The following is a 26,605-nucleotide window of genomic DNA, read 5'->3' on the forward strand; positions in this document are numbered from 1 at the left end:
CCTTTCTTTCTTTTTTTTTTTCCTCTCTCTCTCTCTCTCTCTCTCATTTTCTGTGTTTCTCTTCCTTGTCTCCAGTTTTACTACCTGGTCCTTCGCCAGATGTGTGCCTGTTAGCAGTGTTGTTGTTCAAGAACATCTTGTCCATGCCTTTGAGAGCTTCAGTCAGGTAGTTTTGAAGGGCCGTGAGGGCAGCGCAGATAGCGGGGGCCCCAAAGCCGTGAGTGATGAGGCTGAAGTGAGTCAAGCAGCTCTGAATGCCCGGTTCCAAAATAGGGGTGGGCCGGCTGTTTCCAATGGGCGTCCTGTCCTGGGCCAAGAGATCTGTAAATTCTTTACAAAGTTGCCTGCATGGAAGAGAGAAAGGCAAAGAGAGGAAGAGAGAAAGAGAAAAGCAGTGGTTAGGCTCATCCTGCACTTCTCCGAGACAATCATGGTTGAAGGAAGGGGCAGGTTCAGGCCAAAGCTGATCCCAAGACCCAGGATTAGGACCTTTTTGACACCTTCCTTTCCCCCAACAGTGCTTGGGGACTGGCCATGGCAAGCCAGCAGCTCCCTGCTCAGGATGATGTTCTTCAGGAGAGAAGTTTCTGCAACTGCAGGATAACACCAGGTCTAGAGATAGAAATCTCTCCGGCAGCCTCAAGAATGCTTCTGAAGCACTGTGAAAACCCAGCCCTGCTTGATGGCTCTAGAAATAACCAGGCTGAAAGGGAGATGTGCCATGGGTCTGCCAACCACCCAACTTCCTGGAACCCTGACCTTGGCTCAAAGCAGTTCCCACCAATGCTGTTCCTGGAGGAAAGCACAACCATGCACTGAGAGCTACTGGGTGTCACAGGGATATGGTGCAAGGAAGGGCCAAAATGGAGCCTCCTCTGAGACTGCTCAGCCTGGGCCACTTTGTCGAGAAAGATCAGGACTTTGGGACTCCATGCTGGCTTATTCATTGCATGAGGAGCAAAGCTAGCGTTTCCTATTTTATTCTGGGGGGTGGCATCCTAATTAACACATCAGAGTTGACATCTGGCTCTTGTTTATTCGCCCACGCCTTTGAAAAATCAGATCTTATTTTTATAATGAATTCACCCACACACTTTCTTTTGCATTGCTCTGGTCCAGAAGGCCTTCAAGCCAACAGGTGCCCAGGCAAAGCAGAAACCCTGGGGGCTGGTGGGGTTCCCAAAGGAATAGTTTCTTTGAGACAGATGCCTACCCAGGGACTGGAGAAAAAAAGGCCAGGGGAAAAAAAAAAAAAAAAAAGAGAGGGAGAGAAAAAGAAAGAAAGAAAAAAAGAAACACTTAAAAAAGGTGTTCAGCTCTCATCCTCTGAAATTCTCTTAAATTCTCTGAAATTCCTGGTGGGTTAAAGGTTTCAGAGGGTGGGGAAAGATAAAGGTCTACGTCTATGTGTATTATCCATTAAGAAAGTGCAAGAGAGGAAACTTTGAATTTGGAGAACAAACAGTAATGAGTCCAACATTTTACATCTTCAAAGAGCAAAGCAGGGTCTGTGAGCAATTAAAGTTCTGGGACATTAATATCTTCTGACCCTGCGGAAAAGGGCAATCAAATTCCAATCACGTCTAAAAAACATCTGGACAAATTTGAGCAAATGATTTTTCAACCCTCCATATATTTCTTTAAATTACACTGTCATTGGAGGCAAGCCACATCCCAGAGCATGAAATAAATGAGAGCTGTTTGGGCTGGTATTTTTCTTTCTTTTTCTTTCTTTTTTTTTTTTTTCTGGATAGACAGAGATGTGTGGAGACACACAGCACCCACCGCCTAGGACCCGAGCAAACTATGAAGCACCCAGTTAGTAGCCTGGGAGGCACAGCCAAGTGTAAATCACCCGATACAGCACATCCACCGAGAAAGTCCCAAGGGAGAGAGATGGGTTGGGGGACAAAACGGAGGATGATTAGCAGTACATGGTGGCGGGGGGTGTGGGGGGGGTGTTCTTGGCTATTTTTTTCTTTTCTTTTTTATTAAATCGTATGAAAAAGACATTACAATTTGGTAGCAAACAGGTGTGCCTGAGCAGCAGGAGGGACAGACAGACAATGCTGTGGAAGCAAAATATAGATGTTTAGTCCCCTTTCCATAGGGATTGGCTTGGAAACGATGTACAGTAGCTAGGGGACAGTAGCTTACATCCTCTATAGGTGGCAGAAGCCCCCCTGCAGAGGGACGCAGAAGCTATAGGGTCTACGCTGCCCAAAGGACGATACGAGCATCCTTCCTCCCCGCAGGGCCGGTAGAATTTGGGGACTGGAAACTCCGCCTGCTTTCAAAACGAGCTCAGAGGAAGGGTTTAAGGAGGGGGAGGATTTTCTCGGGGGAGGGCAGAAGGGGAGAGGGTGGGAGTCAACTTCGCACTCACTTTGTAGCAAGCAGCATGTTTTTCCTGGAGTGGAGGTCGCTGGGGTCCGTGTGCTGTCTGTTCAGGTACTCAGAAACAGCTTTGGCTGGGAACTCCGTTTCGCAGATGTACCCAAAATCCCGAGCTAAATGAACGGCCTCACCTGGAGGGAATGAGAGGGGGCATTAACACCTCCGGGCACCGCCGGCCCCAGGCTGGGCTGGCTCCGACCCGCCCGGGCACCGGGCGGCACCGGGCTGCTGCCCACCGCTCCCTCCGAGAGAGACCAGCTCTTTCGGGCCGGGTTCAGAAACCTTCTAACATCCCCTACACCTTAGGGACAGGCTCCAGGTATATGTTTTCCCTCCACAAGCCCTATTTTGGGGGCAGAAGTAAGTTGATGGGACAGATTTGCAGCTGATGAGATTTGTCTTTGCTACAACGCGCTTGTGATGGTACGTGCCCATGCAGCTGATTGTGCAGAACCGTGGGAAAAGTACACACACGTATACATACACACACACGTAACATACATACACACACACACACACACACAGACACTTTCAAATGAACTGGGCCAAAAAAAAGCAAGGGGAAACTTAAATCCCGAAAGACAGATAGATCCAAACTTCCCTTAAAGCAAAGAAACCATTCCTGTTTCAATACACCAGAACACTGTCCAAAATTTTACAGATGTGGATATAATGTTAATATTAATGTCAATTCTTTGTGGGCCATTATATACACACCTGTTTTTACACACACACAGACCCCGAGCACTTACATCGTTATCACGATTATCGCCACATCTGTAAAATGATGGAGATAACTGCATTTCGTCCGATGGAAATGATTAATCTGCTTTCTTAACTGACCATCATGCAACAGGAACTCCTCTCTGCCCGGTGGAAGGATAGCAACTAATGGCAACCTTTTCTGTGAAAAATAATAATTATTCTAACTCTAATTCTAATTGTCACTTTTCCTGCCTGCCTGGTTTCAGGTTTCTTGCCTCCAGAGGTTCGTGTCATCCAACTCCTACTGATGTACTTTATGCCACAAGAAGACAGTAGCTGAAGAAAGGAGAAAAGGAGGAGGGGGAAAAAAAAAAACCCTCCGACTCTAGGGGGATTCCACCAGATTATAGCTCAGCCCCTCTAGAATAAAGCATTAAACCCTTTAAAGCACCGCCTGAGGGACCAGGGGGAAGATTTCCAACGCGCAAACCAGATATGTCTAATAACTCCAGGACCACATTATTTTTAACGATCAGGAGTTGGTTTCCAACGTCATCTGCTTTCCAAGGCTTCTCGCTAAGCACCAAACCCCTTAATGAAAGCAAGGGCACCCGGCGGAGCCCGGGAAGTCCCCGCCACCGTCACCCCGCGCCGGGCAGCGTCCCCCCGGGCACCGCTGGGTAACCCTGGCCGGGGCTGCCGCAGCCTTTCTGCTCGGGGCGATGCAATAAGCAGCAAGGCTAAAGCCTGGCTGGTGGCAGGAAGAAAAAAAAAAAAAAAAAAAAAAACCATAAATCTCTAGCAGGTGCAGAGTCTTCCAAAAGGAGGGAGCTCTCTCTCAAGGTAAACTGTTGATTTGTAAGGAAATCAGGAGAGAGGAGGGTAATGTACACCTTACTACACACTTGACATAGATTTTAGCATCACTACACAAGCTTTTGAACCTCAAGCCAGCTTCGGGGAGGGGCTGATTTTGCTGTGAGTAGGGTGCACGGGTTTTCACACACGCAGCGGGGGTGAAGCTGTCCTAAGCCCGGTGTTAAAGAGCAGTTGTCACACCCGAAATGCTTCACGTCTCCTATAGCACGCCCCTATATCCGTAACCTACCGGCATAACCTATATGCGGGTACCAGGAGGAGCTCGTTTCTATCAACCCCCGTCTTTTTGCGAGCCTGTCTTCAGCTCTGCATGCGGTAAGGTCTTATCGCTCACATAACTCAATCAAAAGAGTTGAAAAGTTAATATCTAGCACAAATGTTTATGCATGCTTATATGCAGAAGAGATAAGTGGATTATTTATACGCCTCTCGGTGTGTATGTGTAATGCAGATACATATAATTCATAATTGCATCCATACTATTCCGGTTATGGTTTTTGGAGAAGGTCCAACTTCTCTTAGCAAAAACTCGCACGTATCCTAAACATATTAGTGGCTCTAAATTTTACTTTTCAATACAATAACAATAAATCAAAGAAACACGCCGAACACCAAAATGACATTAGTTGACTTGAAATGAGGTGAAACTTCAGTCTCCCTTTCCCTCTCTCCTTCCTCAGGAATAGCTTGTCTCTTTGTTCAGTTCTAGCCACCTTAAGGTAAACCGTGCTCTCCGACTCTTCAATTGCTCTGATTTCTTAAAAAAAAAAAATTCTGGATTATTTGTCCTCACTGAGCGTCCTGTAGTGGCCATAAATAAGCTCGGGAGGAGCGAATTAGCGGGAGGATGGAGCAGACGTGGAGTCGGAGAGCACAGGCTGGAAATTAATAGCAATGAGGAATGGGACTGCCCTGTAGACTCACACACACATGCACACGTATACACACACACACAACCTCATTCTTGCCACCAAGAGGGATCAATGACCCTCCAGCCTTCATTTGTGGGAACGGGATCCTTAACCGTGCCGGTGGTCATCCTAACCCGCCCTGAATTTCACCTCTGCAAATTTTTCCCACCTGATTCCGAAAGGTGATTGGGGTGGGGGGGGGTGGGGGGTGGTTTTGGGGGGTTTTTTTTTTTTGGTTCGTAAAACGTCAGACAGGAGTTCAGAGCAGGCAGGGGTGTGAAGGGAGCTGCGACCCTCGGCTTACCTTCCACCAGGGAGGTGAGTAAAGTGACATTTGCGGCCTTACGCCTGCCGGCTGGTAAATTCAAACCGATTTTTTCTAGCCTTTCTCGCAAAGATCTCCCCCCGTTTTTCGATTTGGCTCTAGAATTGCAAAGAAATTAACATCGTGATTAACCCCGCAGTGTTCCTGGAAGAAACGTTTAGTCTGTGCAGTCAGGGGAGCCTGGGAGGGTTTTCACTCGACTTTAAGGACTTTGGGGGTGTTGATTTCTGCACGGGTTTGCTGAGATTTGCTTAATTTCTCCCAGAGGCAGGAGTGGGGATGAACCCCCTTTTCTCCCTGTTTTCCCCAGGGAAATGAAATAATGCCAGCTAGCAATAATTAATGGACAGGGTTCTGATCTAGAGAGCAAATGAGGTACTACTGCGTGACACTAACTCGTATTAAAATGGAGTGAGGAGATGGGCAGAAAGGTAGAGGAAGAGAATTAGATCCTCAGTTATTCCAGGAAAGAGGCAGAATGGGAAGAAGAACGGGGGGGTGGGGGGTGGAATCTGAAAGGCTCGAAGGGAGAATGTGTGTGCCTGTGGATAAATAGAAAAGGAGGAAATTATTTATTAAACCATTTCGTGCGTGTGTGTGAGTGTGTTCTTGTGAGGAAAGGCGATGCTGAGAGGAAGAGCTCACCCGAAGGCAGGGTGCGTTATATAGAGGGAACTGATTGCCTGAAGGAAGATTTGAATATCTGTTGGAGGTTACTGATAAGGACAATAAAAGGATGAGTGAGCTATAGGTGGGAAATACAGAGCTATTGTTCGGACGCCTATACATATGTAAACCCCCAGGGATGAAATCTTGCCACCTGCGAAATCAGGGAGAGATTTGGCACCTAAGATCAGAGTCTATCCCAAATACCTCTTAGTTCTCACTTAAAATTTGTTTAAGAATTAGCAGTCACACTTAGCGAAAGGAAACCAGAAACGACAGAGAAGCCAGACTGGCTTCCCACTATTTTATATCAAAGTAAATAGGGCTAGATGGCAGAATTGCAAGAGAGCAGCTTTCTATATTTCATCTGCTCTGAACCAAAAGCTTGTCTAAAATTTAGATTCAAGATAGGAACTGAAGTCAGCAGCAGCCAATGGTTATGGCTTGGGCCACCTCCAGAAATCCACTGAAGTTCAATAATGATGTTTCTTTACCTTGATAATTACATTTTCTACAGTGCATCTCTCAGATGTTCTCCCTGCTCCATTTGTAGTTGTACAGAATGAGCAGACAGGTTAGCATCTGTAAGTAAAAATCTCTGCTGCTCTCACTGGCAAGGATCACAGCTGAACATTGATTACAGACATTCACGTGGAACAGCATCTATTTTAGGAGACCTTAATTCTCACATGTATTTTTGGGTGACTGACTGCATGTAGCAGGACTTTCCCCCTCCACTCCAGACACAGAGCTGGAGCCCCTGACATCATGACAGAATTTTTTGCATGGAAAAAAAACCAAACCCCAAACAACAACTTCATTTTAAAACACCTTAGAGTCAACGTTTCCCAATTGCTGCTACAGAAGTTGGCAAGATATTTCCTCCTCTAAGATTAGCAACTTTTAAACATGATCTGAAATTTATTCAGGGCCAAATTCATTGAATTTGTTTCTGTCTTGAAGTTATGCTTTATATTCCAGTCTGGCGTATACCTCATATGTAGAAAATTAAGTCTTATCCCCTCTCAGCTTTCCATTGGCTTGCATGAACTGATACCTCATACCATGCCAGGACTTCTTCCCTGTTCTGACCAGAGATAGAGCCTTAGCTCACCTTTCTTACAGACAAGACATACTGACAATTTACAGTCCTTCAGTCACTGTCAAGAAGATAAAGGCCTTTCTCCTGTTAGTCTTTCCAGCTGATGACCTCAGAGCTTAAATTCTTGTTGCTGGTACCTAAATGCAAGATCTCTCGCTTGATATGATGGAGTGGCAACCAAGCCTCCAGGTTATCTGTCGCTCCTCTTTTTCCTCAGTATCAATTAATGCCAACTATTTTGAGGTCTTTAGCAAAATCCACCAGGACATTAGTGGGTGATTTGCACAAAAGTTAAACAGCAAAGGCTTCAAGACCAACTGTGAGTAATCCCTCTAGCAACCTTCTCTAGACGAAGCACTAAGTTTCTGACTTTCAAAGCTATCTGTTGATGGCTTTTCTTTAGTCGGGTACTTACCTACCTTACAGGTTGCCTATTAATCGCCTGCCAATTTCAATAACGTCTTGTGTGACACCATGTTAATTGCCTTATCGTTATTGCCATAAGGAGGAAGCCACATGGATTTATTTAGGAAATCCCTAGAAATACATCAGGTCCTGAAATACATCCAGTTCATCCTGCAACATCTAACTGCAACGTGCCCATCATGGCATTTTCTTTTGTTCATTTGCTAAGAGAGAAGTGTGAGAAGGAGAAAAGACAGAAAATGTGTGCATGTACAAGAATGAAAAAACTTGTCTCAGTTCCTTCATTTTGGGATGCTTTGATAGAAAATGTACAAGGCCAAATCTTTCCCTAGTCTCCATCCATTCATCTCAATGTCTGAATACAGTGTATTTTTCACCTTTCCCTGAACGTTACACACACATTCTATGACAATAAGATCAATGCATATTTGTAATCATCTTTACTGTTGACCAAATATTTCTGGTGCATGGATGGATGCCCACATGCCCACACATGGGCATGTTCATGCACTCACTCCAGCCTCTTACCTTCTAAGTACTCCTCCTAGAAGGGATGCATTCAGACACTCTGGAGGAGAAAGGCGTCTTTGAACTTCTCCCACAGTTACTTTATACTTTGAAGTTGAACTAAGCAAAGACAAGCGGCCAGGTACAGAGCAAAACACCTCTCCGGTATTGACTGAAATTCCACCCAGGAAGCCATCTTTATTCATCATCAAAGAAGTAACAGATTTTGGAGGAACCGGAACTGGAGAAAGAAAAAGGGAAGAGGGGAGAGAGAAACCATCATGCCACGAAGGAGTACAGGGTAACCACAGTCTCTCTGACATGCACAGAACAGCAAAATGAAAGGGAATTTTGAATCTCTGGCTACCTCCAGCAACCTAAAGGGTGCTGCTCCCCCAACCTCTAGAAAACTGCTCCATGAATGATGGATGGAGAGAAGGGTGGTGCAGTACAGCCTCTATGCAGGGTTTGATCATTGGGAAATAAAATACATATTGGCAAGCACCTGGCAACTTTCGGGTTTGAGCCTGTGTCTCACCCAGAGCCCCCCGATGCCTTTTGTACAACGGACAGCGCCTTTCTGGAGGGGAAAAAAAAAGGAAAATTTACTTCTTTTGCTAATGTTTCCATTACTGCTAAGCTGAGCCAGGAATAAATTCACTACACGAAGGGAATTGCTGTCTTAAATAAGTATCAAGGCTGGAGGATACAGCAACCAGAAGACAGCTCTGTTATTGCTTTGTGTTTTTATTAAGTCTGGTTTATGAAATAAAATGAGTCTTTTCCTTCAGAAAAATGAATACTAGAAAAAAAAAAAAAATCTGGTCTAACCATGGCGTTCACCATCTTGATCATATTGTGTTGTCCATGAAGTAGTAGGAACTCTCCTGCCCCTAAATGAAGCTGATCTAGTTACCGTAACACATATTTAAAGGAAGTTATGGGGAAAAAAAAAATCAAACCAGAACAATAAAGCTAAACTAAACAAAATCAAAACATATTATTCTATCCACGAGAAAACAAAATATTTCTTTTCTCTGAGAAACTAGTGAGGTTATTTTAAGAGTAACCAAGGGGATTATAACGAACAAATTCCTATAATAGCAACCAGACACACTCAGAAATAAACAACAACAACAACAAAAAAATTGGCTAAACTAAAAATGAGAGCAATTCCCCCGTGACATGAATTTTGTTTACAAATGAACTTAAAGAGCTCCCTCATAATCGTGTGTAACCGGTATGATTTACAGCAGGTGCTCTAATCAATCAACCAATCACTTTAATTTATAGGGAGCCTCGCTGCATTTTCCCAGTTGTTTCATTTCTGCAAGTAATTGATAACAAACCGTACTTAAGGTATGTTTTATGCAGGAGTTAATAAGAGCTGACAGCTGCTACTGCTGCTTCCTCTTGGAATCGCGGCAACATGAGTTTCCTTATAGAAAATATACCCCGAAATTGGGGGGTTGCTCGTGGTAGAGTCCGGGCATGTTTCAGAGGAGAAGACTAATTGATTACACACCCTCGTCGAGCAGATACTACTTCACAGCCTCCCATTTCCACTCAATCAATTGCAAAACCAATTCGGCAAATAATAGGGTTCTATTATGCACATATGCCAGCTATTTAGGTAGTTATAATACATGTCAGTTAAGTCATAAAAACCCTGTTTATTTGCAACATATCTGGAGAATCAAACCATTAGGGTTGAGGGGATATTTAAGTCGTCTGGAGCTGCTAAACAATAAGATCGGGTATCCTAATATATTACCAAGTGCTAACTACTGGGCAATTGCCAATTTTATAACCTCAGTGTATGGAATAGACACAACCGTGTTTCACTGTTTTTATTACAGATCATTTCCTACTGCCAGACCAGACCCCCACAATAAAAGCTCTATAACAGCTAAAAACCAAAAGGCATGTCGATTTTAGATATACATATTGCTTCATATGCCTTGTATATAGTCTCCAGTATAAACAAATTATTTTGAGTGGCTTTACTCCAGGGAATCGGAAAGTGAAATGGATTCCTATTTCTCTATTATTTTTAGTTAAGCACTTTATGCAGCTCATAAAGGCGGTTTCAAATAGTTTGAGAACGGCACAGAAACAGTTATAAAAGAGTTAGAGGCCCGCTCCTGCTTTCGTTGCTATTAATAGGGTTTTTGCCATTGATTCTATAGGAAGGGATTTGTTTGGGCTATCAGAGGTAGTACTGGCAGACAAAAAAAAAAGTCTCTCTCTCTCTTCTCTCTCATGATACATAGATACATCACTTATTTGATGCACGATGTTCTGCAATGTCATTCAAGTGAAGCGTCAAGAAAAAGTTAAAAAAAAAAAAAATTAAAGCAGTGCTACCAGACAGATTTTCATGACTAGCAATTTTTTTCTTCGGACAGACACATGGGCTCAGTGGTTCGAGTACACCTTTACAGTGGCTATATTTAGTGACCAGTTTATCAGGTCACTGTCCAGTGAACTGAGAAATTAAACAAGAGGCAGCAATTCCACGAACATCTGATCTTAGTCCAAACTCACTAAAGAGAGAGGGACCTGTGCAATGTTTAAATGTACCTCGCCCAACTCGCTTTGGCCTTTTGGAGCACTCATTACATTAGTTAACCTTTGAAATATGGATTTTCACGTGCTCAGTCTTTTTTTTTTTTTCCTTGCAAATTGCTTTTGGGAAGCAGGCTGGCTCCCTTCCCAGCTATGCTGAGCTCCTCAGCTTTTGTTCCTACCAGTGCCTCCCCGAAAACGACGGTATGAACATACCCATCAGTTGGAGTCTAATAACTCTAAACCCATTTTAGAGGCGTACCAGGCGGTGTAAGCATATCTATTGCAATTTCATAGCTCCAGAGAGATGTATTCTATCTAGACTCTATATCTTCTGTAAATTACCTAATGCTGCCTCAAAAAAGTGCTTGCCATGGAATGAATTATCTCTATCTATATCATATCTATATGTCTATCATGGCTATAGCTTTCCAGATATAGCCCAAGCATTACCAGAGATAATATAACGTGGAGGTTTTAGTGGGTAAAGAGATATACACGTCCGTGTGTGCAGCTGCATGTGTCAAATCCCTGCGTGTATGTAAACAAACTGGAAGGCACAGTATATTTTTAGTCGATGTCAACTTTCCCAGTTGGTTAGGGATTGCCATAACCGCTGAAATAATACAGACTAACACACACGGATATACACAGCATCCCCTCCACTTCTGCTTTAACTTTATCCCATTTAGTTCTTGTTATCCCCAACAGAAACTATTCTATTTTCTTTCACTCCCAAACTCTATTTGCTGTGTGCATGTGAGCATTCACAAATGCATAATTCCCCCTTCCAAAATCTCTGCCTTCTCTCTTTCTTTCTTTCTCTCTCCCTCTCTTTCTCTGTTTTCTCTACTTCTTTCTCCTTTTCTATCCCTTCCTTTCTTTTTTTCTCTCTTTCTTTCTTTCTTTTTCTCTTTCTTTCTTTCTTTCTTTCTCCTCCTGGGGTTACTTCCAGCTTCTTTGTCATTTCTCCCCCTTCCATTTCTCTTCAGCTTATCAATAAACCGGGAGAGCAACAGTAGCCGCTTGATTTGTTAGTAATTATAAGCATACTGTTCCTGCAAACGGGATCTCTAGATGAGTGAGATCGCTTTAAAACGACAGCAGGAAATGGTGGGGAAATGGAGCATGGCGAAACTCAGCGTGAAGCTTTCAGTTCTTTACATGTTTACAATTTTCTGTGCATACATTAAGTCTTAGGTTTTGGTGGTTTTTTTTTTTCCGTGGTGGTGGTGGTTCTCTGTTGGGGTGCTCTCCACAAAGGCGTGAAAAGGCGCACAAATGCACAGGGACGAGAGGAAATGGAAATAAAAGGGCATTTCAGCAACACTAAAAATAAACAAATTGGTAGAATTATGTCTTGAAAATAGCTGAGTAACGAGGCTCTAAGCTATGGGTATCGTTGCAATAACCCTGGTGAATAATATGATAGTCGATCAGTTAATTAATCAAAGGAAATATTTCTTATATTTATTACTAACAAACGTCATGGACAAACTTATTGCTAATCAGCTATCAAACTGCCTTCACATCTTTTTATCTGCCTGAAATGAGTAAAAGGTTCTTTGTCCATTATAACAGAACTTTGTTGTGAATTATGATTTGGTCTGACTTAGTAGCCAAACCTAGAAAGTCTGGGGACAACGTCTTACCCATTGTCACTAAAAAACACAGTTCTTATTTTAATTTTAATGAACAAATACAGAAAGTGTATGTTCATGTTCCCTTCCCTCCTAACCCTCTCGTCTCCTCCTCTTCCCCCCTCCCTCTCCTCCACCGCAGTCCCTTTCCCCTGAAAACCGGGAATACATTTCAAAGTGAAATGTATTCCCTCGAAATTGTTTTGCATTCAATTAAAGGGGATCATAAGGTTCAATGGGTAATCCAGGAAAAAGCACGAAACTGAGTGGCAGTGGAGCAACATCACCGATTCCCAGATCTATCACCTGAAAAGCTGAGGACAGAGTGATTTTCAGTTAATCATTTACCGTCTTCAAGAAGAGGTGGGGAGGAATCTTATGCTGTATTATTAAGAGGTAAAACAAAGTGTTAAGACACCTCCTTTCATAGGTTTCTTTAAAATAGTATGAACAATAGAGCGTGTTTGCAAAGAGACAATGAATTAAGGTGTCAGGGTTAAAATGGCCTTTCGTGCTAAATCAGATGTGAGTGTGCAGACGATCGTCAGAAACAGCTGAAAGTAAATAAATACATCAGGATAATTTTAAGGTCACTGACTGTGCCCCAGAGTCACAAAAAATTAACTTGGGACTCGGGCCACGCAAGGTTTTGCGAGAAGACAACTTCTTTCACCATAGATGGTGCCAAGCAAATTTCAGATGAGCAGTTGACAAGGGGACCCGATCCTTTATTCCTGACACACGGGAAACCTTCCCTTCATTTCAGCAGAAATCGAGGGAAAGGCCTCAAAAAGTGCAGCCTGTAAGCTCTTAAAGCCGAGTTAAATCTGGTATTAACGCTCTTGGTGATTATTATCATCTTGATGATTTATCTGGCTCCCTCCCTCCCACTTCCACCACCCAAATCTTAATGGAACCAGGAGTTAACGATGATTTTTTAATGTCTCGTTGGATTTTTAGACTGTTAATATACCGCATCCTTCTCATTATTAGTTTATTGATTGTTCATTGACCAGCCCCCTTCAAATCGTATTAACCACCCTCTGCCACTTTAGATTAGGAGAGTTTTAAAAGCACCTTTCATTATTTCACCGCCACCACCACCACCACAGTAGAGTTCAGGCTTGGTAGCTTAATGCTCGCTCTAATGGGGCAGCTAAGAGACGAGGGGCCACGGTCCCTGCCTATTGCATTAATAGCTCAAAGGGGGCTAATACAGAAAATTAGCCTTAAACGAGCTCTGGAGATCTCCAAATGAAAGAGCCATTTATCACGCTGGCTACCTTCACTCCACTCGTTTGCTCTCTCTACTGGGAACAACTCATTTCCTCTTAACTAAATTACTTCAGAAATGTCAAGTAAGCTCAGATAGCAAACATAACAAGAGACTGTGTATATGTAATCTATTGCGCGGGATCGATAAGCGAGATAAATCGATAACCATGTATGAATCCCTATATAATTTCCTTAATATTTTTGGCAATCCTTTTGCATAGATAGATAATTCCCTCTGCAGGCCTGAAAGACCATAAAGAAACAGACACTTACAGTCTGGATGATATAATTAAGTTTAGACTTCAATCCACTTTTTCCAGTACATTGTAATTAAAGCATTTTAGGCACTAAAGTAGGTTTTGGTGAAGTAGACTCCCTCCAATCCTCGCCTAGCAAATATGTATCACGGGGAGTGCTCCACTGCACAAAAATCAGTCGATACCTATCTGTCTGTCTATCTATGCCATCAGCCTGCAATAACGACTTAGAGAGCTTAAATAACTTATTCTTACTTCAAAGTACATCCTCACAGCTACAAACTGCAGGGAACAAAGCGAAATTGATCCTGAACCCTCTCTGTGTTGCTCCTTCTCTCGTCCTGATTAAATATTGTCTGCCACCAATGTGACCTACTAGTTATTACCCATTTCTCTTCCTCCGCACCCAGGAAACTCGCTGGGCAAAAAGAAACTGAGCTCACAATATTCCTTTCTGCTGGAAAGTTTCTTGGAGCTCAGCATTACTTCTAAGGAAGAAAATGCTGCTACAGTGACTTTACAACGGCTGCAGATGAATCTCAGGATCTTTTTTAGTGACCTAATTTCCAAAGTGCATATGTATCCTGTTCATCATGGATAAACTCAGAGTGTATCTCTTCTGATGGCTGCAAACAGGCAGATGTAATCCCACCTATGTGGGACCGTGCGTGCGGCAGCTGCTCGACCTGGGGCCGTTGCAATGCCCATACACGGTAAGCACACCTAAATCTATACCTAATACATGTAATTATTAACATTCACATTGTAGTGCTACTCGCTAACTGTGCCACTCAGCATGCACATGAAATGCCTCTGCGGTCCTCGTCATCTGAAGGAGGGAGAGACACAGACGGGGGGGGGGGGAGGCGTTAAAAGAGTATTTTGGACTGGGTGAGCAACAGAAGAGTGTTCTGCGAAAAAACAGATTGCGAAAGGAAAATAGGAGCAAGGACCTACGGTAGAAAGAAGTCTCTCGACCACGAATCAAGCACCAATTAATCAAATACACCCAAGAGGAACCATCGTGTATGAGGTGTCAAGCGGGGGTGGGGAGGGGAGGAGAGTGAGAAAAAAAAGAGAAAAATACAACCAGAAGCCATCAGGTCACAGACCCTGAGCACGAAACCTACTAAACAATTCAAAACCTACTAAACATGAACTAAAACAGGAGAAACAACTTTTTTTTTTTTTTTAAGGTAAATAATTTTCTGTTTCTCAAAAACACCTTCGACTTTTCAACCGGTGGTCATAAATGAAGCTGCCAAATGGTCTTCAAGTTTTCATCTGTCCTCCCTCAAATAACTAGAACTTGATCGTATGTGTGTGAGAGAGAGAGAGAGACTGTACATGAGGATTTAAATTAAAAAACAATAAATACACGGAAGGACCTCATGCTGTCTTGAACACATTTTAAATAAACACCCTTCCTGTTATTTTGCTTTACATTCTAGAAGATCATCTCTATTAAAGCATTTGTGCGCATTTGACAAATAATAAGGTCCTGGAGATAAGTGCTGTTGATAGTAAGCATAAGGGACAGCGTTTCTAAGCCCCATCTCTGGTACTTAAAATTGAATCTAGAAATAGAAACTCCTTAGATAATTAAAGATAGCTTTCCCTACATTTGCAGAGTGTGATCTGTTTAATGTCTAGCAGCATAACACAACACTAATCGCCAAGCATCTTCGAGTGACTGTCAGAGAAATGTAAAAAAATTAAGCAGCTGCAATACGCCCGAAATGAGTTATTGTAATTACATTTAATTAGTTTAATTAGTTAATTATTTTGCTTACAGCTGTACAAGAGACTGCAAACATTTGTTAATATCACATTCCCTTTAACAGTATGGGGTGATTCCGCAGTTACACTAAATCATGTGCGCATATGTAGAAAGATTTAAAAAATGGGCATGGGGAAGGGGGGATTCTTGGAGGAAGGGGGGAAGGAGGTCGGGGCTGCCTTTCCATAGGCATTTGTTTTTTCTCTTCTTCACGTTCGATTCGCCTGGGAAAGGCATTTAAGCCCCAAAGAGAATCAACCCCCTTCCCCCATTAAAAGCCAAGGGGTCCCCATCGAGGAGTATGGGGGGAAAAGAGGAGGGGGCCCGTGGAAACTGCGTTTGAGCATGGGGTGCTCCATTTGAGAGCATTGGTGTAATTAAAGCCTTTGAAGCACGGGGGAGGGGGGATATCAACTTTTCCTTTCACATCTCTCTCCTTTTCCCTTCACTCTATCTGCCGCTCCAATCAACTCTTCATCTTCCTGCCATGCATGCCTGCTTCCCGGATAAATTAATTGCCCCAAAGTAAAAATATATCATGAAGATATTGCTACACAGTAAAAGTTTGTCTAGCTTGTTGGAATAATCCATACCTTTTTTAATGACAGACTGGTCCAATAAGTTCATACCGCTGTTATTGGCATCTTCAACTGACTGTGGATATAAAAACATCACTATTCAAATTGACTGGATATTAAAGAATCGCGTACATAAATCATGTCATTCCGAACTGGAGTTTCTGTTATTTCCATTTATATTAATTCACTAGGGGAGGAGGGATTATTTTTATTATTATTATTGTTATTATTATTCCCCCAAATCGACAAGGAAATGAAATTCTTACAAATTATATAGTCTTCTAATAAAAAAAGAGGTGTGAAGCATATGGGGTGCAATACCGGTTTTGTTATCTTATAAAACATAGATATCACATAGACTTCTTTGCATTCGATAAAGCTTTATATTTCTTCCTTTGAAAATCTGGCAATTTGGCAACATCTGCAAGATCTATTGCATGACATAAATGAACACGATTAAGGACAACTTAAATTCTCCCTCCCCTTTCCTCCCCCTCCCCCTTCTTTTTTTTTCTTTTTTTTTGTTTTGTTTGTTTGTTTAACCCTGCTACATCTTAATAATTCAAGGGCCATTTACTTTTTATATATAATAGTTTACATTATGGACTTTTAATTAAAGCCTGAGCAATTCGGAGTGCAGCGCAACGCCCACATCATATAGGGTACAAGCAGAAAGAGATTTACAGCTCCCGAGGTTACTTCCATGTCCTGAATTAGTGGGGACGGGGAGGGGGAATAGACATTATCAAAAGTATGAACTGTTAAATTGATGGCTTAGAAAAAGTCTCCCGATCTCCTTTTCAAAGCCTTTCCCCCCCCCCTTTTTTTCCCTTTCTTTTCAGCCCGCTTAGGAGCACACCTGTTATTATGGCATGAACTTCTTTAGCGGGGAAGAGAACAAAGCCGGGCACAGAGGACAGAGCAAATGTTGGGGTTCATTTCTCAACACGAAAGGGGGATGTACAAAAACCAAACAAACCCCAAAATTACCCCTGAACCTGCGGTCGGCACAGCAAAATCGTCTCCCGAAGAGAAGAGGTGTCATAAGAGCAATTTATTGCAGAATTACGAGGGGTTCCTTTTTAGGGTAAATTCTGGGTTTCAGAGAAAGGGAGGACCTGTGGATTTCTTGGGTTTATTATTTTATTTTTCTTCTTATTATTTAGGGTTTGGGGTTTTCCGGGTTATTGCATATTTGGGGAGTTGTCACATTTTTTCCCTGATAAGGAAAACATCTTTACAGCACAGCAATGACTTTCTTACCTATTATTTTAACTTTATCTTTACTACACCGAGAGGCTGAGCTTCTCCGGATCCAGCCCTTATCTCCGTCTCTCTCTCTACTGAGCAGAGACGCTCAAGAAGGAATATGATTTAGGAGAAAATTACATCTCCCAAAAATGTGACGGAACAATATTTTCTATGAGATCTTTCCTTTCATTTTCCTTGAATCCCCACTCAAACGAGGGCACACACACACACAGAGTAGTTCCTTATGTTATGTGTTTGTGCATGGCTGTGTCTCTCTCTCATAATCAATAGGCTACATACCTAAAGGGCACAAAATAAAATTACAAAGTCTTCCCTCCTTTCCCTGAGCAGCTCCCAAAGAGGGATGATGAGCAAATCCTGCGGCCTGCTGGAGTGCCTGGTGGTGCACCTCGATGGCACAGAACTGGAGGTAAATTTGAAAGGCCATCTTTCCCTTTCTTTTTTTGTTTTCCCTCCTTATCTCACCTTATCTCTGGAGTCGATGGCTGAGCACACGCTTTATGTGCGTGCGTGCACTCCGCTCGCTCCATCAGCAACGTGGGTTAGTTGTTGTAGTTAATGAGAAGACTCCTGTCTGATTTTCTATCTAATTACGCCCTCCTGCTGGGTTTTTGTACAGGATATTCGCTCAGCATGCTGGCAGTTAATAGTCACAGAGAGGATCGTAAAGATTTAATTAGGACTGCATGCGGAAACGTGGAAAAACAACTCAGACTTTTAATTACTAGACTTCTTTAGTTAAAAGTGATACCAGGGGTTACTTTATAAGAGACTTGGGTGTTTTGGTGCAACTTAACTTTCCGTGTCTCTAGCTAGCACGTAGGAGCGGGGACGGCAGTGTGAGGGAGGAGGAGGAGGAGGAGTGGAGGTGTGTGTGCAGGGAGGGGAAAGGTGATGAGTTTCCAGATATACTTAGAAAATCTAGAGAGGAAGATTCCCCTCCCTCCCCTCCTCCAATACTCTGATAGCATGGAGCTTCCTGTATACCATATATATTCACCTTGTTCAACAGCTATGGATACAACCGAGAGAAAACCCTAAAACCTGATCTTTTTGTTTTCCTTTAAAGAGTCTAAAAAACCTGGATTTTTCCCTGTGTGTTTTCTTTATCGTATCTTTTACTAGTAAAACCCTACTTTTTCCTAGCCGTGGAAAAAAAAAAACAAAACCAAACCACCAACCAAAAAACTGGGATTGCAGTGGTGGTTTTCAGAGTCCCTGTTAGATGATGCAAATTTGTTTTCAATAAGTAGGTCTTGGCTTCCCTGTCTGAGGGCTGTAAATCGCAGATTGAAAATTCCTCTCGAAAAGGGCAGCAATAGCAATACAATACGTCCTGTTTACAATAACAGAGCGCTATCGTGTTACAATCACTTAATTCTACCCCTGGACAACGGCTCACACATGGCCTGGATTTGGGGTTTATAAAATAACCACTGTTTCTTTCCGTCACGCACTCTCTTCCTCTGTCTCTTTCTCCCTTGTCAGCCCAACCCATTCTCATGGCACGCATTTGATCAGACATGCATAAGCTAAAGCAGAGAGACACATCTTTATCCAACTATATACCTAGATATCGGTTCAACTTTTTCGACTACTAAAAAAGAAAAAAAAAAAACCCAACTATTTGAGACCCTTCCTGGAAATTCTCTCTAGTGTTCGTGGATAGTAAGTGTCTGTTGCCTGAATGGGAATCCCTGTAGCTAGAACGGATTCCTTGAATCTAGGATAAATCCATATTAAAAATCAGGGTGGAAAACTGCCCAACTTCGTCTGTCACTACTGGGGGTACAAGAATAGAAAATGCTGAACGGTAGGAGCGAATATTGCGCTGCTTTCCCTCCTGCCTGTGCTAACTTGCAGTTGGACACTTCTTCCTTCACGTGTCTCTCCTTGGGATACCCTCCTCTCCCTCCCCCCTCCTCCCGCAGCCTGGGACCAAACTTTTACAAATAAAGGGCCTGTTTCATTTCCCGCGGCCTCAGCACCCCAAAACAGGCACCCCGGCCCTGCTGGCCCACAGCCTCATCTGCCCCGGCCCATCCCCATCCCGGCCTCAGCCCCAGCCCCGGCCCCGGTCCCGGTCCCGGTCCCGGTCCCGGTCCCGGTCCCGGTCCCGGCCCGCCCGGGCGAGCGGGTCGCAGGTGGCCGCGGGGCGCAACCGCTGCGCTCGGAGCCGTCGGGGGAGGCTCTTTCCGCGAGTGCTGTGCCTTGCCCGCAGAAGGGATGTTTTAATGGAAAAGGGAGGGAAAGCTGCTTTATTTGAGCTGAGCAGGACTTTTCCTTCTTTCTTTCCTTCTTTCTTTCTTTAATCTCTTTCTTCTCTTTCTCTCTTTCTGTATTCCTCTTTCTCTCGCTCTTGTTCTCCCGTTCTCTCATTCTCTCTCTTTCCTTCTTTCCTTCTTTCTCTCTCCCTTCACTTTTTTCCTCCTTTCCCTCTCTTCTTTCTCTCTTCCTCTATATTTTCTTCTTTTTCTTTCTCTCTCCTTTCGCTCTTTCTCCCTTTTACGTTTTCCTTGTTCTTATCTCTTTTTTATCTCTTTCCCTTTCCTTCTCTCTTCTCTCTCTTTCTCTCTCACAACAGCGCAACGATTATCGGCTTTTCTTTGGGGAAAGTGTAAATACCAAAGCACAAACAGTACTTAAGGTCTATCGGCCATAGAGAGAAGGAAGGAGAGCGAGCCCCTCTCTGCATTCACAGAGGTAAAACTCGCCTTGACCTGCAAGCCAGTTTGTCTGAGCCAGGAATGCGAGACGAGACGTACGCATCGCGCCCGTGGGGGTCAGGGGCTGCCCCCAGGTCTCAAAACCAGCTTGGAAACCCACAGAAACCAGCGACCCGACGGCCACTGAGCTCGGAGGCAGGAGCAAATCCAACCAGAAAAACCTTTCTATTTCTAAAGCAACTCGCCCCAGCAAAGCTCGGTGATTTTCCCGTGAAGCCCTAAGAGAAGCCTCCAGCCAATGCAATACAGCCCCTCTGCTTCTCTGCCACTGATTCCGATGATGTTCAGCACGATCCTTTTTCACGGCTATTTTTTTTCCTTCTCAGCCTCCTCTTTTCTCCTTTCTTTTTCCCTTTCTGTAACTTCGAAGTCCGTATCCCATCCAGTGGCCCATATCTTTATTTGTCCCAAGTTCTAAATATATATATATATGATATATATGATACATAAATTTGAGGGGAAAAAAAGAATGGAGGGGAACCCCCAAATCCCAACTAGTAAAGCCTAATACAGGACCTGGCCCCTGGAGGCTCTAGCCTCCGGCTCGGGGGTCCCCACCAGTTGGCCATGCCCTACTCCAGCAAGGTGCAAACCACCCCAGCACCGAAGCTGTTAAGGCCCTTTCTGTTTTTAGGAAATAACACGTGATGATGAGTTTCGCGTGGGATGGGAGAAGGCTGGGAAATACTGTGCTTTGAGCCCAGTGAAACTCCTTTGTTACCCAAAAGAGGGAATCAAACTATTTTAAATCAGTGCTACCCTATCAACTATACTTTAAAAAAAAAGAGAGGGGGGGTGGCTTGTTCCTGATCACCGGTTATTGCTTTTGGTTTGCGTTTTGTTTATATTTTCCCTCCCTCCCGGATGAAAAATGTAGTAATTTGACAGTTTCATCAAAATCCCTGAACTGCAGGAAATTGGTTGGGGGGGGGGGGGGGAGAAGCTGAGATTGCATGGGAAATAACTGGAATTTGAAAAGCCAGGTTTAAACTCTGGCAGCTTTTGAAACACGTGGAATATTTAGAGCAGTATGTCTGCCTTCCCCCTGCACGCTGCTGGCTTGCCATGTAGGGGAGGGTTTACAAAGCAGAGCCTGCGCGTGACAGCGATAAAATAAATTCTCTTTAAAAAAGAAAAAAAAAGAGAGCGAGGGGGAGTATCACAATTATAATCCCAGTGCAGCAGAAGGATGGTAACCCACACCAATATTGCTGTAAACCCCTCACTGATCATTTTTAGCCGAGGGATGGGGGGGTCCAGCCTGGAAGCATTGCCCAGGAGAAAGAAACGCGGTGCCTTACCTGGACCTCCTCCATCCCTGGGTGTCCGATGCCATGCAGAGAAAGGCTGTCCCCCATGCCGGAGTCAAGGCCATGGTGAGCTGAGTGCAGAAGGACATCTGGCCTCCTTACTGAGTGGTAGTCCCGCCTGGGGTCCAGTCCCGAGAGCTGGGGCAGGGCGGCCCGAGGCTGTGGCAGCAGTGACCCGGTTTCTGATCCCACCTCTTGCCTCTGCCTCTGTCCCCAGGGGTGCTGCTGGGGTTGATGCAAGGGGTTTAGGGAGTAGGGGTCATTGACATGGGAGTAAGGGTCCTGGCTTTGGTGGTAAGGAAGAGGCTGGTAGGGGGGTGGGAAATAAGGCGGCTGGAAATCCGAGGATGGGGTGTGAGAGAGCGGAGGAGCGCTGGAGTAGGGTCCCTGGGAGACGGATCCCAGCTGGGACAGCCTGGAACTGTGGCTGGGCACTCCATCATGCCGGTCCTATAAGAGGAATGAAATAAAAACAACAAAAAAAGAGGACCTTTTAGGGGAAAAAAAAAAGTAAAAGGAGCACAAACCCACCCCAAAATAAAATAAAATAAAATAAAATTAAAATGTAAACGGTCGTCAACTAGGGTTCAGCTGTGCCCCCCTCCCCCGCCGCGGATTAGAAATGTTCCAGCTTTTCGCACCCAGATCGTGTCTATTCCCAATAACTACCAAGAAGGGCGAAGGGGGGGGTTGGGGTGTGTAGGAGAAATGCTAAATGTCATAATTAAAAATGTAGGACTGGTGCTTCATATGCGTGTATGATCTGTGACTTCAGTCCAGTAATGCGATTCCCCCTCCAGCAGCCCCCCCAAATAAACCCAAAGGTTAAAAAATAATAATCATTTAAAAAAAGAACCCCCGAACCACCCATGTCTCCAAACAACCCACCCCTTGTCCTGCCTAAAGTTTCCAAACATCTGTTTATTCCCTCTGCTGAAGACCTGAAACTCAAAATCACCAACCCATCTTCACGTGGAAAAGACCAAAAGGAAAGTTGCACTTCTCGGAGGACTCCGAGGTAAGAAGTTGTCCCAGAAAGGACTCGAAAAAAAAACCCAAAACAAAAATCACGGGGACTCTTTGTATAAAGAGAGTCCACCCCTAAAAAAAAAAAAATTAAAAAATCAAATAAAGTAAAAATGAAACATCGGTATTGAACAAATCCAGTCGCTGTGATTTCTGCAGCAACTTCCAGTGTCTTTTGTCTCCTTTTCCAATATTATAGTCCGGAGAATGGGGTGGGGGTTAATTGTAATGAAAAGTCTTTGGGGTGTGTGGGGGGACGTGGGGGGGGGAATGTGTGGAGGCTTCAGAGAAAAGGTGGGAGAGGAGTTTTGTCCAACTCCATCGCGCTGAAGCTGCGAGGCTAAAGTAAACAAGCAAAATATCTATTCCACAAAGTGGAGCTCAAACCCCCACAAGCAATGGCACACATGGTTTAAAAAAAAAAAAAAAAAAAGAAGGAAAAAAAGTTTATTTTTTCCCCTGCTCTCCCCCCCAAACTCCCCTAGCTCAAATCGAGAACACACAATGCAAAAAGGGAGAAGCAGCTGCAAGCCTCCTCCAATTATTGTGCTAAATTACCAAGCCAAAGGCGTTTAAAAAGAGAGAGAGAGGGAGAGAGAGAGACAACAGATCGAGAGAGAGAGAGAGAACATGCAATTCTAGTACAACATGGATCCAAACTCACCATGGCGGAATAGGTGTGGACTAACATCTGGAAATAAAGTCTTGTAATAGCTAAAAATAAAATAATGGTGATAATACTAATAATTGGAGGGAAAAATATCAAGGAGATCTGCAAAGGGACGTGTTGGACACAGGAGAACAGCTTGAGATATTTCGAAGTCTATCCATCAAAAAAAAAAAAAAAAGAAGAAAAAAAAAAAAAGACCAATGCCCCCAAAACCGAGCCTGGAAACCTCTATCTACATATATGATTTACCCCTCCCTCTCTGGTTTTTTTTTTTCCTTTTTTTTTTTTTTTTTTCCCCTTTGAGCTCCCAAATACAATCCTCCTCAACCCAAGGCTAGGCTCAGACTGCTCCGCTACCCCTTCCTCCCTTTCCTTCTCTACACCGCCTCATAATAATTGATATTCATGACTATTAATATTACACGACTACTTTAAAGGGAGAATGCAGGACCAAATGGAGCGTGAAGCTGGCAGCCAGCTCGAGAGCTCCCCTACTATTGTAAATGACGTTCATTCAGTGGAGAATTACTAGATGTAATCAGACGAGGGGGGCTGGCAGAGGCAGAGTTTGGGGAGAGGGAGAGGGGGGAAAAAGTTTAGCAAGGAAGAGGCATAACTTCAATTAACTCGGGCGGAGGAAGATGCGGAAAGTAGACACTGCTGAGCTGGAGCAAGGAAGTGAGATGAAGCAATGCTGGAGGCGAAGAAGAAGAAAAACCCATATTTCCTTTTTTTTTTTTTTTTTACATTTAATTATACATTCCTAATACGAGGAATTGATTGCCTTTGGTGCTTTTGTTCTTGTAGCTTTTGTTTGTTTGTTTGTTTGTTTGAAACAAATAATGAGGAAAAAGAGGCTTTTCTAACCCCCCCTTTTTTTTTAAAAAGAAATGGAAGAAGAAATGTGCAGTCTCTATAATATATGTCTATTTACAGCGGAGATTCAGCTTTTCTGGTGCATGTTACAGACCGCATTTATTCGCAATAGCCAAATAAAAACTTGAATCTGCGTTAAGTTGGGCTCCACTTTTTTTCCAATACTGTTCCTCCCGCCCGATATGAAAAAAAAAATGTAGGTATATATATCCCGATTTTCACCCAAATGTAAAATGTATGCAGTGAATTTTAAAGGATAGTAAATTTATAGTTTCGAGGCAAAGCCAGGGGCGATATAAAACCTTTTTGATGTTGCAGGAACCCGTTCAACTGGACTGTCTGCCATTTCTGTTAAAGTTCAACTTACGTTCCTTCCTAAATAGACTCACACTTCCCAGAGCAGCCCCCCCTCACACACACACACACACACACACACACACACACTTTTGTTTTAAGAACAGATTCAGTTTAAGTGGCTGAGACGCCCCTACCATCTTGTTCTTAATTATAAATCGGAAAGAAGAGAGAGAAACACTTTTTTTTTTTTTAAAGAGAAATCTAGAGGGCTTCAGCTCTTAAAAAAAAAAAAAAAACAATTGCTTTTTTTTTTTTTTTTAAGGCTATACGTTACAAAATGACTCGGAGCGCACCCCCAAGTCAGGGTATACCCTGCCCGCAGCCAAATCCCACCCAACCGCTCCCCCAACTCCGCTTCTCTCCCACAGCAATCTAGAAACACGAGTGTCCGTAAAACACACAGCGGCTTAAAAATCCTCTTCGAAAGGAGGGTGGGAAAAAACAAAACAAAAAAAACCCAAACCACCAAATCCCCGACATTCCCCGACCTCGCTGGCCAAGGAGGGGAGATGTTTTGTCGCCTGCTGCTGCGGGCAGAGACAATGGCCGGGCTGTGCCTGGGGACGGGGAGGGAAAAGAGCGAGGGCTCAGCGGGCTGGGGATCACCGGCGGGACACACAGACACACACCCCCCCACACACACGCCTGGCTGTGCTCATTCTGCACATGCTGGGGTTTGCCAGTTGATAATTAGCCTGACGGCAGCTTTTGGGAGCGGAGACGTTTCTCCCGTGCGGCCGGCGGATCCCCTCCCCGCTTTCCTCCATCCCGTCCTTTCTCCGGCCGTGAAAAGCCGGAGCTCTACCCTCCCTCTGCTTCTTTCTCCGCTTTTCTCGGGAGTTTCCCCGCTGTAAGTCCGAACGCGCTCCCGGAGGGGAGGGCTGCGGGCTGCGCGACGGGGCTGGGACCGGCGCGGCCCCGACGGCGCTTCCCCGGGACGCGCTCCCGGCCGCCCCGGCTCCGGCCCGGTACCCGACCCCTGCCCGCTACCCAGCCCCTGCCCGGCCCCTGCCTGGCCCCTTGCCTGGCCCCTGCCCGCTACCCAGCCCCTGCCCAGCCCCTGCCCGGCCCCTGCCCGCTACCCAGCCCCTGCCCGCTACCCAGCCCCTGCCCGGCCGCTGCCCGGTGCCCGGCCCCTGCCCGGTACCCAGCCCCTGCCCGGCCGCCTCCCCGCGGCTCAGCCCCCGCGATGGAGCTGGCAGATTGCGCCCTTCTAAAAATCCCCCCCCCCCCCCTCCCGCCCCCGCCGCGATCGCCGTGCAAATGCCTGTCCCAAATTAAAAAAAAATAAAAATAAGAAAATGAATTAAAATATAATTTTGCAGAGCGACAAACCAAGCGCCTTTCCTTACACATCTTTTCCCCGTTTCGGATCAAAGCCACCACGCTGCTTCACTTACAAGAAATGCATTCGCGGAGCCCGTTTGGGAAAGATCCGGCTCAGGAAACCGTGCAAAATTAAGAAAGGTTTCGCGGTGTTTATGCTGTGATATATATATATATATTTTTCCCTTGGTCTGCTTTTTGACCTTGAAAATAACGAGGAGGTCTGAATAAAGCACACAACTTTTCGTGTCCGCGGACTATGCGGAGCTGCCTTTGAATGTATCCATTCGGGTGTGTGTACTCACATACGTGCAAGAATGTATGTGCCGCTTAATTAATGCGAGTATATGTATACATTCACATCTTATCTATTGGTATACAGGTATAAAAAGTCCTAAAAAACGTATCCGATTGTGAAAACAAGAAAAAGAAAAAAAAAATCCAAATTCAGGTTGAGCTAAGCTTGGAATTGCAAAATAAAAAATAAAAGAAAGAAAAGAAAGAAATGTATGCAGTCCCTGAATTCCAGATCGTGTTTCTTTTCTATTTTCAGCTTTTTTTTCCCCTCGACATTTGTCCATATTTAATCGAATTATATTTAATTCGAGGTCTAAACAATCAAACTCTTGCCTTTAAGTTGCCTCATTCCAACCCCCAGATCATTTCTTTGATGTTTTAAATCGCATCAAACAGCTTTTCCATGAAAAAAAAAAAAGTTTAGGACTTGGCATGCTGAATACAAATATGCAAATAAATAAGCATTTAAGCATTTACTCTTGGTTTCCCGTCTCTATACTTGTGTGTGTTGGTGTATGCATCTCTATATCTGCCTATATGTATATGTAGAGCTACATATGTATTATATAGTCATGCCTGTATCTATATGCTAGATGTATATTTAAATATACATATACTCTCTTACTCATATGCATATTATATACTCACCTCATAGATATCTTCATACTTGACATTTTCAACCAGTTTCCAGAGCATGATGGCAGGCTGTTCTCTAGGAGGTGAGTGCAT

At 44.0% G+C, this 26,605-nt stretch overlaps 1 protein-coding gene across 3 annotated transcripts; it reads right to left on the reverse strand.

The window, feature by feature from the left end:
- Positions 1-43: 43 nt before the first annotated feature.
- On the reverse strand, positions 44-26,605 carry TFAP2B (transcription factor AP-2 beta). 3 transcript variants are annotated; one of them, XM_075497240.1, is made up of 8 exons: positions 26,525-26,572; positions 21,316-21,774; positions 16,032-16,092; positions 13,952-13,966; positions 7,940-8,159; positions 5,197-5,315; positions 2,387-2,528; positions 44-344 (listed from the first exon to the last, which is right to left on the reverse strand). In XM_075497240.1, exons 1-8 carry the CDS (start codon positions 26,570-26,572, stop codon positions 44-46), a joined length of 1,365 nt encoding a protein of 454 aa, XP_075353355.1. The 3 variants fall into 3 exon arrangements, with proteins under 3 accessions (XP_075353355.1, XP_075353356.1, XP_075353354.1); XM_075497241.1 differs by lacking the exon at positions 26,525-26,572 and adding an exon at positions 23,015-23,041; XM_075497239.1 differs by lacking the exon at positions 13,952-13,966 and having other exon boundaries at positions 26,525-26,605.

The sequence above is a fragment of the Mycteria americana genome, chromosome 3 (genome assembly GCF_035582795.1).
Source record: "Mycteria americana isolate JAX WOST 10 ecotype Jacksonville Zoo and Gardens chromosome 3, USCA_MyAme_1.0, whole genome shotgun sequence".
In the NCBI taxonomy this organism is placed as follows: Eukaryota; Metazoa; Chordata; class Aves; order Ciconiiformes; family Ciconiidae; genus Mycteria; species Mycteria americana.

What these genes read in the sequence shown, in the direction of transcription:
- TFAP2B (XM_075497239.1), bottom strand. Translation starts at nt 26,605, where the DNA reads ATGCACTCACCTCCTAGAGAACAGCCTGCCATCATGCTCTGGAAACTG. An exon ending in CTAGGAGGAGTACTTAGAAG is followed by an intron (nt 5,316 to 7,939) that starts GTAAGAGGCTGG and finishes TTGCAATTCTAG; the next exon opens with AGCCAAATCGAAAAACGGGG. An exon ending in AACATGCTGCTTGCTACAAA is followed by an intron (nt 345 to 2,386) that starts GTGAGTGCGAAG and finishes TCTTCCATGCAG; the next exon opens with GCAACTTTGTAAAGAATTTA.